The 12,596-nt window shown below is 39.6% G+C and overlaps 1 protein-coding gene across 3 annotated transcripts in view; it reads right to left on the reverse strand.

The window, feature by feature from the left end:
* The window catches only part of cadm2a (cell adhesion molecule 2a), a 239,753-nt gene that overhangs the window by 30,409 nt on the left and 196,748 nt on the right, over positions 1–12,596 (reverse strand). For all 3 annotated transcript variants that reach the window (XM_085420654.1, XM_085420656.1, XM_085420653.1), the window contains one exon: positions 10,206–10,343. In XM_085420654.1, coding sequence (XP_085276780.1) covers positions 10,206–10,343 — 138 coding nt within the window. The remainder of the gene's footprint in view (positions 1–10,205; positions 10,344–12,596) is intronic.

The raw sequence follows: 12,596 nt of genomic DNA on the forward strand, positions 1-12,596 counted from the left end.
GGGGGAGAGAGAAAATGGCTGCATTTCACAAAGAAGATACAGGAGATGACAGAGGAAAAAAATGACGGCTAAAATAAATTACATCTAACTTGTAGTATCAATAGTTTATTTTAGGAGTGCAAACATTTTCTTTCCATTTCTATTACTTATGGCAGCTCCTAATGAACTGATACTCCCTGCCTCTTTGTCAACACACGAGTCCAACCTGTCTTTCTCCTCCTTTCTGCAACACTAGAAGGTTCCTTCTAAAGAAATGCCCTTTTAAAAATTCAAACATGCTATATCTGTTTTTGCTCTTTTTGATTTTTTGGTAATTTGTAGTAAGTTCAATAATCACATCATAATTAAAAAAGGTCCTTCAGATATCTGCAAGATGGGTGGATAGGAAGAAAAAAAAAGTCAAACGTCTTTTTCTTCTTGTTCACTTGTGCTACAGTCAGCTGATTTCAGTCTGTGCGCAGAGAGGAGGAACATGGAGTGGTCTGTACCTTTTGAGGAATGGATGTACAAACATTTCTTTTATTTTTATGCCACGGGAAGACAAGAGTATGTTGGTAAAGTGCAAACTGAATCCAGGGCAAAGAATCTGCACTTTGCAAACATCTGTGTGGACAGCATGCTAACAGAAAACTGGCAAAGAACCCAGTGTGATCTTAAAGCCTGAACTTCATCAGTAAGGCAGCGATGAACAATCAGACTTGTAATAGTGGAGCCTCTATTTCTACTTATACATGTTTCAGTTACAGTAGAATTGAAGCAGAATTTGCTTTGAAGTTTCTCTGGGCTGATTTCAAGTTTGCTTTGTGTTGTTGGCTTTGTGTTCATAATTAAAGAGTAAAAGAACGATCTTGTGTATTTGTGTCAGTGTGTTGGACTGAAGTGCTTCAAAACTGCCTTAATTCTTTGTGGTATAGATTCAACGGGATGCTGGAGTCATTCCTTAGAGATTATGGTCCATATGTGCAGGAAAATCCCAGTAGATCAGGAGGTTCTGAAAAAGTCAGACCAGCCCATCTGGCACAAATAACCAAAGCACATTCAAAGTCACTTAAACCTTTTGTCCTCATTCTGATGCTTGGTTTGAACTTGTTGACCATGTCTACATGCCTAAATGCACTGAGATGCTGCTATATGATTTGCTGATTCAATATTTGTTTTAAAGAGCAGTTAAATGGGCGTAGCTAACGAAGTGGCTGGTGAGTATAATATATATTTCTATCGCTCAGCATCGCTGATTCAACAAGGTCATGGAAACATTCCTCTGAGATTTTGGTCCATATGGACATGATGGTATTTTACAGCACATTTCCAAAGAGGATAAGAAGTTACAGTGTTTTTATTTTATAAAAACAATTTTTATGTAAATCAAAAGATTGTGATGACTGAATAAACTGAAGGTATCATCTTGAATTATGCAGTCTGATTATACACACAGAAAGGCTGCTAAAGACACAAATTTAAGTACTTCAATCATTGTAATGCGCACTTGGCGATGCTCCTAATGTTCTATTTTTCACAGTAGACTTTCAGCAAGTTAGTTAGTTATCTTATAATATTACTATATCTGAGTTTTATATTGTAATTCTATTTTTGAAGTTCTTTGATTGTAAATATGCTTGCATTGAAATAAAACTGCTGGAAAGACTCAAAAAACGACTTTCTCTAGTGTATAATTTGGCCGTTTAATTTAAGAGTGTGGATTCCTTTTTTTTTGTCATGGAATTTTAAATGGTCTCTGATTGCTTGCGTGTGATTCAGGATGAGAGCACAGAAACTGACATGCTCGCTCAAAGTTTAATTTCATTAACATTATAATTCCCGAGTCTTCCGAGATCCACTTCGAGAACATAATCACAGTTGTCCAACACCAAGTAAGACTTCATCAATAAAGAGCAGCAATCAGCATGCACAAAAGTGTGTGTGTGGAAGTGTTTGGATAAGAGTTGATGTAATTGGTCCATAAATACAGTATCTTATCACATTTTAAACACAGCTGAAAAGAGCAGCTGCCATTGACGTGCCATTAAAGCTCTCGCGTGTCAATCGAAGAAGAAAGAAAAACTGTTACATGACAGACATATTATATTCAGTGGCTTGAGTAAGAAAAGTTGCAAAAGATTCAGCAATTTTTTTTTTTTACATGTATATGTAATGTTAAAAAGGAAATAAAACCAGAAAGCATTTTTTAACTGACAGAAAAAATAATTCTGTAGAGGAAAAAACTGCAGTGAACACAACATCCACTGACCTGAAGGTGAAGGCGAAGCATCACTGTTAAACGTTCTTACCTAACTTCACATATGGCTATGAACTGTGGGTAGTGACTGGAAGAATAACATCTCAGATACAAGCAGCAGAAATGAGCTTCTTTTGAAAGGTGTCTGGGCTCATCCTTAGATATAAGGTGAGGAGCTCAGTCATTCAGAAGGGGGCTTAGCGTAGAGCTGCTGCTCCTCAGCATTAAAATGAGCCAGTTGAGGTGGTTTTGGCATGTCAGAAAGACACCCTGGAACTGACCCTGCGAGATTATTTCTTTTGCCTTGCATGGGAAAGCCTTGGTGTCCCCTCAGAAGAGCTGGAGGTGGCTGGTGGTTGGGAAAAGGGTAGCAATGGCATCTCGGATTAGATTGCTGACACCGTGACCCAAATAAGCAGTAGCAAATGGAGGGATAACTGGAAATAATGTGAAAAAATACTGTAGCAAATTTTAGCTTTTATTTAAAAATCATATTCATTTGTTATTTATTCTCATTACAAACACACTCTGTAGACCCGATATAATAAAAAAGGAGAAAAAAATGGCACTATGCTGCCATATGCACCTGTGGTACCTCTTTTCCGCAAATAGCCTGGTAGTATTTGGCTACAAATGCGGTTGTTTTGTGGGTGGGTGCTCATGGCTCTGTATCAATGGTGTGAGCCAAGACAGAGCCTCAGAGGATTAGAAATGGAAATGACAGGCGTACAATGAGAGAATCTGACCCCTTTAAGCGATTTCACAGGAGAGAGTTGAAGCCGAAGAAGAGAACATAGAGGGACCGACAAGAGAGACCGAGGAGGTCTGCTGGGGTTGTGGAGGAATCATGAGCAACAGTGCCAGACCTGACTAATCCTGGCGGCAGGGGCCCGAGGGCTGACGCAACATACCCTGAGCTGCATCCCATCTGAGAATTAAAGCAACTTGCACAAGCAAGAACAATATCAAATCTTTTACGGGTGAGAGTGAGAATAATCAAAATATATGCGAGACTAAACACTATTTTAAATTTAAATTCGCTGAAATACACAATATTACCAGAAAATATTGGCAGATTAGCACCTATGTATGCTGTTCCCTTTGCCTGCCAGATGAGCTGCATAACAATAAGGATGAGTAAACTTTAACAAGAGCAAGAATATGCAGCAAGCTCCCGCTCTAGCGAGGTGTGGAGATGATATATCGTGCTGTCCACCATTTTCTCGCTTATTCCTGCTACTGTGCAGCGTTCAGGGAGCTTGTCTGTTGGCTGTCTGTAAGCATCTTCCCCTGACTGATCTGCCTTACCAGCTAGACTCTGTGCTTAACTGACGTGTGACTACAACCGGGGGGAGCACTGTTAAATGTTAGGAGACTTCCTATCACTGCCTGGCAGACCAGTATCATAATGTCCTTTCTGACATGAAACTCCCTGAGCATTCACAGCGAAGAAGCGTGTACTGCGGATTTGTGAAGACGGTTTTTCACTCTAGAAGGAGCGGTCTGGTCAGTCTCAGTGTCTTGACATTTAAAAAAAATGGACAGGTGCTCCACCTTTAGGACGTGGCTTTTAATGGGCACAGACAGTGGGCGTAGCAATATGATCTCTTCTTCTGTGCGCAAGTCTAAATCTGTTAACCTCAAACTCACAGGATGAGTCGGATATACCTTTTGCACTTACGCCCTTTATTCTTAACATATTGTTTTTCAAAGCTTTGAAAAAAAAAACTCATTTTTTTTTCAAACTCATTGTAAAAGTAACAAAAAAGGTGGAACATCTTGTTTGTCCATTTGAGTCCTGTATCTTAACGCTGATTAATATAGAAACAGATTTCCACAGATCATATGTCAGATGTGCGTGTTTGCAAGTACTTTGTTGTGCACATGTAACAGGATAGAGAGGGTAAAGAGGTATTTTTGTGTGTGCATCTAACGCATCTTTTATTCATGTCACCGTGACTTGCAGGAGCCATCTTGAAATTACATCTTTAATGGTCATTGATCCGCAGCACCCCGGGGAGCTGGATAGTATAAATGTAGTCCCAACGCAGACTTTTTTATGTATTGTGCAAAGCTGTCTAACACTGCCCAAGCAGCTGAAAAGTGTATTTTTTTCTTTTAACTGCAAAACTTCTTTAAATTTTTGAACTTGATTCATAGTGGGATGTTCACAGTGTTCACATTTTTTCCTCTTTCCCTTCACCTCTTCAACCCCATTCGAATGTTCGAATAGTGAGTAGCACCAAATTCTGGCCAATTAACCATAAATGAATACAGTCAGTAGTATTTGAGTGATAGTGTAGCAAAATGTGAGGTCACAATGACCTTAAATAGTGTTCAGACCTTGTCCTTCACTAACAAGTTTGACAACTGAATAGGGATGCGACTGCAAACTAATTTGAATCAAATCTCTGTGTTTTTTTCCCCTTAAGCCCCCTTGGAATAGAGCTATTGCGTTACATGATGGAGCAATAACCTCTACAGTTTAGGTCAGAGAGTATGATAATGCTAGTCTGATAGAGAACATCCCCACCCTTATTTGAAATAAATATTCATTTCATCTCTGCCTTGCTTGGTCTCCACACAGCTCCCCCTGGTTCAGCGGTGTGTAAACAACTTCTACATGTGGTGATATTGGAAGAGGTCTCTCTGGGTTATGGTGTGTAACTGAGATAGAAATATATCATTACTGGGTGGGGACTGAGGGGATCTGAGGGACAAAGAGACTGAGAAATAAGAATATTGGATTCTGTTCCACACACACAAGCTTATGTCCTTACATGCACGCTGTCTGCTCCATCTGTCTGTTTTGCTCATGCAGGCGCGCACGTATACAAAGATGTACACACCCACATTTAGCATAGGGTGTCTGTTAACTGCATGCGAATGGGTGATGGACTGCTCCAGTGGCTCTGCCAGTAATATAATCTTCTCTATTCCCCCAGATCCCACACCAATATGTCACAATTGTCATTTATTCCCAGCATGGTCGCTCACAATCAGATGGCTTTTCACATTGAACACACCCTGATCCTGTCAGGATGATGAACACTTGAAGTGCACTCCAATCCACCTACACGTGCATAGATACATCGTGTATTAACACATGCTGTTTTCTATTTGCTTGCTTTTAGGTGCTTTTTTTCTTTTTAGTCTGTTATTTTGGAGGACATCCCAGACCACCAGCCATCAGACGCATACTATTGGTTTCATTTCATTTTAACCATTTAAATGCAACACGGTTTCTTTATATACAGTGGGGCAAAAAAGTATTTAGTCAGCCACCGATTGTGCAAGTTCCCCCACTTAAAATGATGACAGAGGTCCGTAATTTGCACCAGAGGTACACTTCAACTGTGAGAGACAGAATGTGAAAAAAAAATCCATGAATCCACATGGTAGGATTTGTAAAGAATTTATTCGTAAATCAGGGTGGAAAATAAGTATTTGGTCACCTCAAACAAGGAAAATCTCTGGCTCTCACAGACCTGTAGCGTCTTCTGTAAGAAGCTTTTCTGTCCCCCACTCGTTACCTGTATGAATGGCACCTGTTTGAACTCATCATCTGTATAAAAGACACCTGTCCACAGCCTCAAACAATCAGACTCCAAACTCCGCCATGGCCAAGACCAAAGAGCTTTTGAAGGACACCAGGAAAAGTATTGTAGACCTGCACCAGACTGGGAAGAGTGAATCTACAATAGGCAAGCAGCTTGGTGTGAAAAAATCAACTGTGGGAGCAATCATCAGAAAATGGAAGACATACAAGACCACTGATAATCTCCCTCGATCTGGGGCTCCATGCAAGATCTCATCCCGTGGGGTCAAAATGATCATGGGAACGGTGAGCAAAGATCCCAGAACCACACGGGGGGACCTGGTGAATGACCTGCAGAGAGCTGGGACCAAAGTAACAAAGGTCACCATCAGTAACACACTACAACGGCAGGGAATCAAATCCCGCAGTGCCAGACGTGTTCTGCTGCTGAAGCCAGTGCATGTCCAGGCCCGTCTGAAGTTTGCCAGAGAGCACATGGATGATACAGCAGAGGATTGGGAGAATGTCATGTGGTCAGATGAAACCAAAGTAGACCTTTTTGGTATAAACTCAACTCGTCGTGTTTGGAGGAAGAAGAATACTGAGTTGCATCCCAAGAACACCATACCTACTGTGAAGCATGGGGGTGGAAACATCATGCTATGGGGCTGTTTTTCTGCCAAGGGGACAGGACGACTGATCCGTGTTAAGGACAGAATGAATGGGGCCATGTATCGTGAGATTTTGAGCCAAAACCTCCTTCCATCAGTGAGAACTTTGAAGATGAAACGAGGCTGGGTCTTCCAACATGACAATGATCCAAAACACACCGCCCGGGCAACAAAGGAGTGGCTCCGTAAGAAGCATTTGAAAGTCCTGGAGTGGCCTAGCCAGTCTCCAGACCTCAACCCCATAGAAAATCTGTGGCGGGAGTTGAAAGTCCGTGTTGCTCGGCGACAGCCCCAAAACATCACTGCTCTCGAGAAGATCTGCATTGAGGAATGGGCCAAAATACCAGCTACTGTGTGTGCAAACCTGGTAAAGACCTATAGTAAACGTTTGACCTCTGTTATTGCCAACAAAGGTTATGTTACAAAGTATTGAGTTGTATTTTTGTTATTGACCAAATACTTATTTTCCACCCTGATTTACGAATAAATTCTTTACAAATCCTACCATGTGGATTCATGGATTTTTTTTTTCACATTCTGTCTCTCACAGTTGAAGTGTACCTCTGGTGCAAATTACTGACCTCTGTCATCATTTTAGGTGGGGGAACTTGCACAATCGGTGGCTGACTAAATACTTTTTTGCCCCACTGTATATATAAAAGGAAATAAATATATTGTAATGTTTTGTGAATGGCAGCAGCCTTTCAGTGTCTTATATAACAAGGTGTCATATATAACAAGTTAGACCGACTGGGTCCATTCACACCTTCTTATTTGTACAAGAAATGGTCCAGTTAGTGGCAGACATGCTTTAGTGATTGACAAAGCAGAACTAAATATGTAAATGTGCCTGTGTCAATCATATTGTTGAGCGCTGGCTTTTCCCTGAACCAAACATGTCCTGAATATGTCTGATAAATAAATTGCAGAAAGCAACTACACTGCAGGCATCTAATTAAAAAACCGAAAACAAAAAAAGACAACCATGCTGTTTAAACTAAAAAGTTTAACTTGGAACACTTTTTATGTTATCTTTACAAAACATAACATTTTCAAAACATTGAAATCTGTCAGCTTTTTATGAAACAGTTCTTTATGGACCGACACGTACTTGTCAAGGAAGACAGATTATTATAAGGGATCCATGTTTTTTCCCCTTTGAGACCAGCACTCTTCAAAGTTTTCTATTTACTATTCATGAATTTGTTTGGTTAGAGGTGACTTTTTCAGGTGTTGGTAAATCGCTTTGCTCAGATCCAGTGTGCGAGATTAACAAAGCTCGTTTTAGGAGAGACCTCGTTCTGAGCATTTCCGAACAAAAGTGATGACACAGATTCAATCTCATCATCAAAGTAATTAAAATGAAAGATAAACATGATATCTGCTTAAAACTGTGTAGAAAACCAGCATTGATTTAGTCTTATCTGAGAGCATGTCTGCACCATAGAAAATCCTAAAGCCAGATAGCAGTCTGAGCTGTCTGGACTTAAACACGGGTGGAAAGGGTGTAGCGGCAGAAACTCAGGGAGCTTTTCAGTAAATTCAGCGTAGGCCAAACATCCTTTGGGATTGAAATTCTTGACGAGTCCAACTGCGGGTCTGACAACAAATTTCTAATCTGACATTTATATTTTGTCTCAAGGTTCTGCATTATAAACGGCGGCTCCGAGGCACATTTTAGAAACAACTACATCAAACAATATATTGTTATACAGTTATTAAAGCATTGAAATAAAGACAGCGGTTGCCCATGTTCAGCAGCAAATTATAGCATCTGACCTTAATGAGAGAGCATATCCTCTTGAGATTTTCTCTACTTTAAGCCACAGAGGATATCACTGACTACCTGTTTCTGTGGTAAATTAAAAGAACATAATGTCCTGGCTACCAGTGCCTTACAGGGAGCTCTTCTCTCAGTAGTTGGCCACTGGGAGTAGCAATAATCACCCGTAGAGACACAATAAGCCTGCAAGGAAAAAATACTCAGCCTGCTAATTAGTTTGTAATCTGTTATATGCTATATGCTTGTTCTTTGGAAGGGGAACAAAAGAAATACTAAGTGTAGTGGGTAAAATTACAAAAGAGTAAAAAGAAAAAACCCAACAACAACATTAATTGAAAGAATGTGATTTTACTTTAAATTTTTATGTTAAATATTATAATAATTAAAGAAGTTAGCATGCTCTGCACTTTACCAGGTGATTTATAAGGTGTCTCAGCAGAAGCAGAAGCATCTATTGATAAAGTAATTTTAAAAAACATACATAAAGAAAAAACATCCCATTTAGTTACAAGAAGAAATATGTGCCAGAGACATGACAGACATAACTAATTTAGTCTGCGACAGCCGAAATAAAAGTATTAAAATGCAGAGTTAATAAGACAAAAAATTATCTTTGCATTGGCAAAAAAACATTTTATGTGCTTTATTAATCCTTTGTATTAGGAGGGAAATTAATGTTGGGGAGTTTCTGTCTCGCGCATCCCAAATCCTTCTCATAAAGCCTATTCTGCTACATTTAATTGGGTATTCAGAATGTGTAACACCTGCCTGCTTGTTATTCTTATTAGGTTTCAGTGATCTGTTGGGTTATACAAAGATTTTGACAGCGTCTTCCTAGAAATTTGCATTGTTTTCTGGCAGTTAAAAAGTCAATGTGTGATTTTCAATCCAATTCAGCAGTCATTTAAATTAGAAAAAAGGCAATTTGCATTTTGATATCTGACTTTAATCTGCCTTCTGAATCAACAGAGAAACCTTTGTAAGAGTTCTTCAGCTGTGATGATCTGTGACAGTCTGTCCAACTGGGTTATATACTTTATTTGATACACAACTGCATCTGTTCCTCCTCTCCCTGAAAAACTTTATTTCATCATTTCATGTCCAAATCTCTTTTATCAGTTTTCTCTCTCCTCTCCCCTCCTTCCTTCTCTCTCCCACTCTCGCTGTCTCGTTCAATTACAAAGCGGACGGTTCATCAAGTAGAACAGAGCGGGAGCAGGGTGGAAATGAGGTATGTAGTCCAGTCAGTGAGATTTAGAACAGCCCTCTAATAACAAGGGAGGTTAATGTATTGGTCTCAGGCCAGAGGACACATGCTGAATCTGCTCTATTAGAAACAACTTGTTCGGAACAAGAATACACTGTAGAGACATCCAAAGCAGCAGTTTTATGGCAATAGTTTTATGAAAAAGAAAATACCAATTTTAAATCCATTGTGAAATACAAATGAGTACTTTCTGCCACATTTCTGCTCCGTTTGTTTATCACAAAGCACAATCACGAGCCATTGTGAAATGTGATAGCCAATATTTTTTGTATCTGACAACACAGCGAGACGGCTTTCCAAAGAGATCACTGTGGGGCTAACTGGGGAGTATTAAAATATCAGTAAATCAGCAGATACCAATTACAGAAAGTGATGCTATTAGAGCACAGCTAATAGGTACGGAATACAAAGAAAGTAACAAAATAGTTTCATTTATAAAAAAGTAACATTTTGTTTTACTTTAATTTACAGAGAACAGCCTAAATTTTAGATTTTATAAAATAAGTTGATCATGTTTTAAAATAACAGAATCTTTGAACAAAAGCGAATGAATCATCAGCCTGTTTTTGGTGACTACAAAAGCAAACGTGCTTTTTTTTATTCACCAACTCTGATTGGCATTTTTAGAATTGCTTGCATGATGGCATGTTTTCTAGCCACAGTACCCATAGATGTGATGCACGTGTAAACGCAGGTATGACGTTACACACCTTTGACCTCCTTTTCATTCCTGAACCAGCGCAGGTCAGCGGCGGGCTTGCTGCCCTGGGTGATGCAGGTCAGAGTGATGTGGTCTCCCTCCATGGCGGGCTTTGTCAGGCCATCGATCTCTGGCTTCTCTGGCACACCTGAAGGATGGAAAACGGAGATCACAGCGATGGCAGAACTAATTCATGCGCAGCAGGGTGTCATTATACAACAATAATATTAGTATGCCTTATTGGAAATCACCCGCCCCCCTAGCTTTCCCACCTGCAGGGAGATTAGAGAGCAGACTACAGAGATTCACCAAGCAGCGACATGCTCGACGGTACATCACAGAAGATTCGTGCTGGCACATGGGTGGGTGGATTTTTTTTTTCTAACCACTGGGTCATTCCCTGCTTCACTGCTAGGTCAAACCAAATTATAAGAGACATAATTTTTCACCATTAGTTTTGTTTCTTTGGTTTTTCCAGGTCATAAAACACTGACTCTGCTGCAAAACAAATACAATGAGGCAGAGAGGAATTTTGTTTTTGATGCTCACAGAATTAGAAAATACATAAAAACACATCAATGTGCAATCAAAGAACAATTCCACAGTTTTTCCTGTGGTTTTTATTCACTACTACACTTCCCTTGAAAACATAAAACCCCAAATATCATCACATCAATCAAAGGAAAAACTGTAGGCTGACAAATAGTATGCTTTGTATGTCTGTGTGTGACAAGGCTGTGACCGCAGACAAGGCCATTACTATTTACAGAAAATGTTAATCACTGGCCTTTCCCATAATGAGTGTTTTAAATGTGTGGTGTCTGCCCTTCCACTGTCAATGAGCAATAAGTCTGCCTCTGGCTGAGTGACTGAAAGTTCTGTCAGTCAATGCCATTGACTGACTCTTGCCCTGTCCGTCTCACCGCCTCTTGTAAGGTTTATTGCCACAGTTTAAAGGTCCTCCTGTTTTATGTTTCCCATTTGTTTGAAGGCGCAAACTGCATACGTAATCCCAACAACAGCCGCTGCTCGGCAGAGGCACAATTTAGCGATAAGCATGTGTTAATATTATACATGTGATTTTTAATGCGCCTCTTTTTTTTTTTAATGCAAATTGCTTAGTTTTGAAGTATCTAAAGTAAGAGTGCCACAACAGCTAAGAACGGTGGTGTGCGAATAAGTGCGTGTGGGTTGACTCAGAAAAGTATTTGATGGATTTTCCTCCAGACTGAATAAAAGCAGATCAAGTGCATTGTTCATCGTGTACAGTCACGTTCCCCTTGGGTGGCTATAGGCTGTACAGCTTTACACCCTCTCTCTATAAAGCTGAGTTTTGAACACGCAGAAAAGAGCTCAATTTCTGATACATGGAAAATAGGGAAATTGGATTTCACTGTTTCCACAAATTTCTGTGGTGGTGTGTGATTACAGTGCTTACTATGCTGATCAACACATAAATATATATGCATTTCCTTTAAGCGTTTGAGAATTAAGGTCGATCATAAGGTATTTAGAGCTAAAGGTAATATCCTTTACTGATAACTAGAGCAGGGCGATATGGCCAAAAATATTTATCACGATATATATTTGAAAATTTGCGATAACGATATAACCGACGATATAATTGATGCGAGACAAAATACAACTCCACAACATTACTAGCGCAAAAAGACAACCTTCCATTTATTTTCACTTAAACAAGAAGCTGGTTTTTATGTACATTAAAGCTTTATAAAAATGTAACAGTGCAAATGCAAATTCCTTGCTGAAAGTTTAACCAAAAGGCATTTCCAGTAGAAATGGGCTGACATATCCTGAGCATAACCATGTATAATATCCACTGAAGTTAAAAAGAGGTGCAGTACGCATTTTTCGGACCATAAGGTGCACGGGATTATAAGGCACATTAAGCGAAACAAAGCAGTCAGATAAATCAAACTTTATTAAACTCATTCTTCTTGCTTCCTCCACTTCTGTACCATTGATTCATTAATGTTGAATTCTCTGGCAGCTGCTCTATTCCCATGTTGTTGCAGTATATTAATGACTAACCTCGTATTGTGGATGGATTATCTCAGTTGTTCTCCTGACTGAAGTTTGGTCCGTTTACAGCATCCTGCCATGCGATTGCATTTGTCTCTAACCATGAAGAACCTTCACGTTAACTTTTATAAGTGGAAAAGTGTTAGTGTTCGTCCTCCAGCTTCACTGTTTATGTTATGCTAACATAGCTGTGTCGCTAGCGATCACGTAGCACATCATTATATACCAGCTAGCCCAACTTCAGTAACCCTACAAACGTCACTGCTGTTTAGTTTCCTGTCTTCATTTATGTTGGAAGTGATAGCAGAGCTGTACGTTTGATTTTTTTCAGAAATCTCTCAGTCAGAACATGCAATAT

The sequence above is a fragment of the Rhamphochromis longiceps genome, linkage group LG10, assembly GCF_057381845.1.
Source record: "Rhamphochromis longiceps isolate RC_006_pf linkage group LG10, R_longiceps_female_GT1.1, whole genome shotgun sequence".
Taxonomy (NCBI): domain Eukaryota; kingdom Metazoa; phylum Chordata; class Actinopteri; order Cichliformes; family Cichlidae; genus Rhamphochromis; species Rhamphochromis longiceps.